Raw genomic sequence first — 6,527 nt, forward strand, 5'->3', positions numbered from 1 at the left:
ACTAAACTGATACTTAGTCACTAATGAACAATAACAGAAAGAAAAAAAAAGATCTTTGATAGAAAACCAGTGTTCTACACTGTAGGTCAAAACAAAGCAGCCTCCAATGCGGATGAGGTGTTTCAGGCAGCATCCGCTGACACTGCATGGTGTGTCAACACACACACTGGGAACTGCTCAGGGTGTGTGCACAGAGCCAGGACGGATTGAAGTTCGTGATGCAACCAACTCGTGGAGCGGTGCCAGGAACGTAGATTCATTGTGTGTTTGATTTTGAATTTGTTTTTGGTTCAGAAACCTTTTACTGTTGTCAGATTTTTCTCTGCCTCCATATTCAATTAAAAGACTCCCCAGTTTTTGTTTGTCTGTTTAAGAAGCTAGAGTGTTTATAGCTCTCCAAGGAGAGCTAAGCTGTGCTGTCTACGACACACAGATCAGACAGGATGTGCCTAGCCATACACACTACTCTAGTTTTCTACCGTGGTTCTGAAAGGGGGCCCAAAGGCTGGCCATTAGCCTTCCAGCCCCCCAGTGTGGCCTTTTTGAGAAGGCAGCTACTTATGCCAGGGAGGGAGAAAAGAGTAAGCAGCTGACACTCAGGGCTACGAGCCGGGGATCAGACCCCACTAACAAGGATGGGGTCAGCCTCATTTTCTACTAGAAAAACAATGGTCACAGTATCACAGGTACTAGCTGCCAAAGGAAATCTAAAAAGAATAACCACATTATTGGGTATTTTTAGTTGTTTTTTTTTTTTTTCATAAATGTTTTTTGTCACTGCTCCTAAATAATTCCACATCTTACCATGTTTGCCAAAAAGAAGAAACACGGCAGAGGATACCGCTCAGTTAGAGGAATATGCCTTTGTGACTCCTGCTGACACAAGCCCAATGCATTAAGACTGTAAACAGTCATGCAGGCAAGGTGTACATTGCAAATGGCTTACAGCAGGCAAAGCTGCTGCTGGGGGCTGCCTCTGCGGTCAAGAGCACCAGCTGCTCTTTCAGAGGACCTAAGTTCAAATTCCCGGCACCCACACAGCGGTTCATAGCTATCTCTAGCTCCAGTTCCAGGCGCCAGGTACATATGTAATACACAGACACTTGCAAGCAAAATAACTATACACAAAAAATAAAATACTTTTTAAAAATAGACGGCTGGTGGAAATACTTGTATTCAGTTATACAGGGTTAAATTTGGTAGAGTTAAAATACTGCTGACAGTATGAACCACACTATTCTTTGGCCCAAGTGCACAACCTCCAAAACTTCCAGAAGAAACACTAACAAAGGGAGCGCAGAGGCTAAAGAGAGGGCCCAGAGCTTAAGAGCACTGGCTGCTCTTCCAGAGGACCCAGGTTCAGCGCCCAGCACCCACGTGACAGCTTGCAACTGTCTGTATGTAACTCCAGTCCCAGGAAACCCAATGCCTTCTGACCTCCATGGGCATTGTATATACACAGTGCAGACATACACAGAGCAGGAAAAGCACCCATACACATACAATTTTAAACAACAACATAATAATAATAAAATTGAGAGGGTAACACGCTACTCTCGAGCTGTCTAATAAAGCACAGCAGACAGTCACAAAAGGCAAACTGCAGGCTTACGTGGCATACTGAAGGCTTATTTAACAAATACTTCACAAAAGGCAAACTGAAGGCTTACGTGGCATACTGGGGGCTTATTTAACAAATACTTCAGTATTAACTTTTTAGAGCTAGTGTAGACAAAGTCCCTTCACGTTCCTCGAGGCGTCGGGGCTGTTCTATTTCTAAAGCAGAAACAGTGTCCCTTGTTCTATTTACTCCCAAAAGCTTTGGAAGAAAGGTGATTTCCCCTCGGCTGGGAGGGAAGACAGAGTGCTTGCCTACAGTGCACCAGGCCCTGGCTGGGGTTTGATTCCCAGCACCCCAGAAAACGCAGGTGGAGACAGGAGGATCAAGAAGTTCAAGGTCATCCTTTAGCTACATAGAGTTTAAGACCGGCTTGGGACTATTTAAAAAAAAAAAAAAGCCACATCTAAGTTTAGCAGGTTATATTAATAGTTGTTTTTAGGCTGTGAATATGTCCTAGATTTATGAGCAGTTTGATTTTAGTAACTACAGAACTGTGGACGTTTCTGGTTCAGCTTAAAACTAAGAATAGGTGGATCCTCTGAAGTGTTTGTGAGTCCACAAACACGAACTGAGCATTATAATGACATTATGTACAAGAAAGAGTCAAAACTGCAAGAAACTCTTAATATATACACATCCATATTTACAAGGGACAATGGCATTTTAAGTCATCCTTTTGTAAGAAAATGAAAGCTGAATTAGAAGACCCAAGCTCCAGCCCTTCTCGTCATTAAATATAAGGCCTCACATACCACTCAGTGGCTTCTCCTCTCCTGACATCAGTGCTTCAGAGGGTTCTTAGAAGAACCATGAGGTGACACATTTGAAAGCGGTGAAGAGCCAAGTATTACTAAGCCAGGAAAGCATTCATTCATTCATTCATTCATTCAACCACTTTTCACTGAGCACGCAGAGCCAAGCACTGGCTCAGGCCAGAAGAAACAGCCCTAAAAGGCTCCCCCCACCACCACTCTCCAATCAGGTCTTCAGCCCTTTTCCTTTTTTAAACTAACAGGGTACAAAATTAAACAAGAAAAGGAACACCATCTTCTTTATGTCTCTTTTTGTTATCATCAGGGATGGAAAGCAGTTGGATAATGTTTCCTTGCCTGGAAGAGAAGAAAAATGCCTACCCCTTCCTCCCCAACACATTCCCTTCTCCTCATCCTGTATTCACCAGAGACTTTTTGGTTTCTTTGAATATTTGCAAGAATTCCAGAAACCATACTTCCTAGCTTTTCCAGCAGGTGGTACAACATAAGGGAGGGGAAAAAAAAATCACTGCTTTCGAGAATAGATCCTTATGGCACCAGCTCTCCCCACCTTTTGGGGGAGAGGTAAAGGCACTCTGTAAGAAGTGTTTATCTTACCCCACAATCATAAGCATATCAAAGTGAAGAAGTGTTATCTGACCCAACCCAAAAGACATGTTCTTCCACAGTGCATTGCTTTGTGGGTTTGACTTCCTCGTTCACAAACACATAATCAGGAAGTTAAGATGCAGTCACTTCTGTAAATAAAACAAAATGCCTACTGAAATGCAGGGTTCAGACAGGCGTGGTGGCACAGACAAGCAAGCAAAGAAAGCAAAGGCAGGCTATCTTTGGAGCCTGAGGACTGCCCTGGCCTACAATAATGAGTTCCAGGACAGCTAAGGCTATGTAGAGAGACCCTGTCTCAAAAATAGATAGATAGATAGATAGATAGATAGATAGATAGATAGATAGATAGCTGCACAAGTCCAGGTTTCAAAACCCCTTTCACCAAGAACCTGTTCTTTAACTGACAAACTCCCACAACTTAGCACCTCCCATGTGCTACCCAGGTAGAAATAAAGAGGCAATGGAGCCTCAAAATACACAGAGAACTCCTCAACCCTCAAGCCCTTACTGCCCTGATTCTCAACAAAGTCTCCCATAATCGTGTTACTGCTCAAACTAGCAACATTGCGAGGTATAGGCAGTCATGAACATAAACAGAATTAGATGACTACAAAATAAGTGAAGGCATATAATCTAGACTCCCTAAATGTATATAAACCTGGAAAGAAATGCTGCATAGAGCGTGTGAGTGTGTATGTGTCTGGGTTTTGGATGATGACCTTGAACTGCTCACACACTGTAAACCACAACCACCCAGACTATGCACTGAGTACCAGGCAAGCTAAGCTCTCTACAGAGAAAAGCCATTTCTCCCTGACCCACAGAGGGGAGGCCAGGCAGGGAGTACCTTTGAGTTCCAAACTCAGCCATTAGCACAGTCTACTGAAAATAAAAGATCGCCCTAGTAAACAGAGCAAACTTAAGTCTGAGGCTAACACCAGACACCACGACCTCTAGCCCTTCACTAGGAGATTAGCCGTTAGGAATAGGGTACTTGACTTCATTCTTGCCTTTCACCACCCTCCTCCTTCTCCTCCTCCCTCCTAGTTTGGAAATTTATTAGATCAAAAAAGACTAGAACTTCCAAATCTTATAAAGAAATTGTTTCTAAAGTGGCCTATTAAACTTAAAAGGGTTGGCAAGGACAACCTGGGCAGAGTTCCTCTCCACCAAAAACCCCCATCACTGGGGCCCTGAACGATTGGTTTCTCTCTCTCTCTCTCTCTCTCTCTCTCTTTCTCTCTCTCTCTCTCTCTCTCTCTCTCTCTCTCTCTCTCTCTCTCTCTCTCTTTCATCTCCAGAGCTGATAGAAACCTCTGGTGGGCGCCTGTGGTCAGTTTTAGGTGCAACAAGTTTGTTCCAGTTACAGCCCCTAAACCTGGTGAGAGCGTGGCTGGGCCGATTAAACTCCCTGGTGCGGCTTCCAGGGCCAGAAGGCCACGGGTTCAAGCGCCGACCTTAGGAAGTCGGGCCAAAGTGCCCCGCTTGGAAGACTTCCCTAAAAAAAAATAATCACTGTGAAAATCTGCGAAACTGGCACAAGTTCCCGTTCTGCCTTTTCCCAAGCCACGCTTCCCACGGCACCCTTCCTCCAAAAAAGGAAGAAACCGGCGTAAGGCTCAGCCCTCTGGAGCTAAGTCTACCTGGGACGTCCGCAGAACCCGCAAAATGAACCTGACGAGAAACGCCAGTCCCGCGACCCGGACTTTGAGAGCGCGCAAACGATCGGCCTGCCCCTTCAGCCCCCGCCTGCCCTTCCTGGGGGCTTCTCGGTCACTCCGGGTCACTGCGTGCCCTCAAGCCATTCACGGCCATCGAGCAAACTGCAGCCAGGACGGCGCGGTGACCCGACCGTTGCCCCTCAAGGGCTGCCGAAGGGGCCATCCCGAGTGGCCTGGGGACCTCCTGGCTCCCGGAGCTGCTCCTACAGCCCCAAGCAGAGTGGCCCAGGCCATCTGGCTCCGCGCCCTTCCACCTCCTTCCCTCGCCGCGGGCGCCCCACGCCCACTGCACAGGCTTCCAGCGCCTTTCAGGATCCCCAAAGGGCAAAGGCCACTCTGGGCACCCCCGCTGGCCGCGGGCGAGCATCGCCCAGCGCGGGCGCAGACACGTGGAGCCGGGACCCCGAGCACGCCACTCACCGGCTGACCCGAACGGGACTTGCCCGGGGGCGCTCTCCTGAAGAAGGAGGTCCTGGCGGTGAAGAAAAAGTCCTCCGCGTCCTCCTCGAGGCTGCTGTAGCCGCTGCTCATGCTGCTGGTCCCGTCGCGCGCAGGGGGCCTCCCCGGGGCGCAGGCGGCCAAGCCGGGGTGCGGCGCCCGCCCGCCCGCCCCGTGAGCTTCCCGGCGCGCGGCACCGAGCCGCCGGCGGGCCGTCCTGCTGCAGCTGCGGCCGCCGCTCAAGCCGCCGTCTGGTCTCCTCCCGCGGCCTCCTCCTCCCTCGCCAGGAGCCTCCCCAGCCACGGTGCGCCTCGGCCCCGCCCCCTCTCTGCCCCGCCCCCGCCAGCCAAGGGCCCACCAAGCCCAGCCCCACCACAGGCCCCGCCCCCTGGCCAGCCAAAGCTCCGCCCAGGCCCCGCCCCCATCGGCCGCTGCTGCTGCTGCTGCTGCTGCTACTGAGCCCCACTCCGGTGGGGCCCCGCCCTCCCCCGCCTAGCCACGCCCCTCCGGCCTAGCACTGCTGCCGGCTGCAAGATAAGTTGGATTGGCGTGCTGCCCCTGTGCTCTGGAGGGTTTCACCGTCCTCCCGGAAATTACAGCTTCATCCGTGACCCGCCTGTCCCCCGCCGAAGTTTCGGAGAGGGCGGGAATATAAGAGAGAACTTTTACACTCTCGCCGTCGGGCTCGTCCGTGGTGGAAACGGCGTCCGCCGAGGGAGGGGGACGACCCACGGGGCGGGCAGCTTGTTCCTCCCTGACCGTTACAAGCTCAGCAGAGGTGGGTGGGGAGAGAGCAACTGGGCTGTGCTTATTTGAAAGAAAACATCCTTCCTGGTTGCTCTTTCGAACTTCGGTCGTAAGGCTTTCCCGCCTCCCAGTGGCCAAAGCGCATCCCAAGTGTGGATGGCTAAAGCAGCTGACTTTGACCCAGCAATCCAGTACTGTTAATAAAATGAACCTTGTAAATGTCGCCTTCCACGGTCACCTGCGAGGGACGATTTACACCGTGGGTGCCAGCAGATTAGACCACTCTGTTGACCCACACCCCAAAGAGCAAGGGGGTTCCCTTTGAGACAAAAATAAAAATAAAAATGTCCTTTCAATCAGCTAAACTTTTGAAATGCCACGTTTTCTTTGCTTCGGATCACCTGAGGTCGTCTTCACCTTGTTGTAATGGGGTTAACTTTAAACCGTACTAACTTCCTTGCAGGAGACCTTAATTGGAAAGAGGTTTTGAAGCTTTCAGGCTGTTGTGGCATGCATGCTGCGGCAGAGGGCTCTAAAAAAAAAAAAAAAAACAAACAGCCAGGTAGCAATACACCCTCAGAGCTGGGACCGCTGCTTCTGAGGCGCGGGAGGGTTTTG

The 6,527-nt window shown here is 49.9% G+C and overlaps 1 protein-coding gene across 1 annotated transcript in view; it reads right to left on the reverse strand.

Annotated features, from left to right (window-relative positions):
* Positions 1-5,384, reverse strand: part of Rassf3 (Ras association domain family member 3) — a 63,619-nt gene extending 58,235 nt beyond the window's left edge. Inside the window, exon 1 of the mRNA XM_055626150.1 lies at positions 5,145-5,384. Coding sequence (XP_055482125.1) covers positions 5,145-5,255 — 111 coding nt within the window. The 5' untranslated portion in view covers positions 5,256-5,384. The remainder of the gene's footprint in view (positions 1-5,144) is intronic.
* Positions 5,385-6,527: the final 1,143 nt, after the last annotated feature.

The sequence above is a fragment of the Psammomys obesus genome, unplaced genomic scaffold (genome assembly GCF_907164565.1).
Source record: "Psammomys obesus unplaced genomic scaffold, mPsaObe1.curated_primary_1811, whole genome shotgun sequence".
Taxonomy (NCBI): Eukaryota; Metazoa; Chordata; class Mammalia; order Rodentia; family Muridae; genus Psammomys; species Psammomys obesus.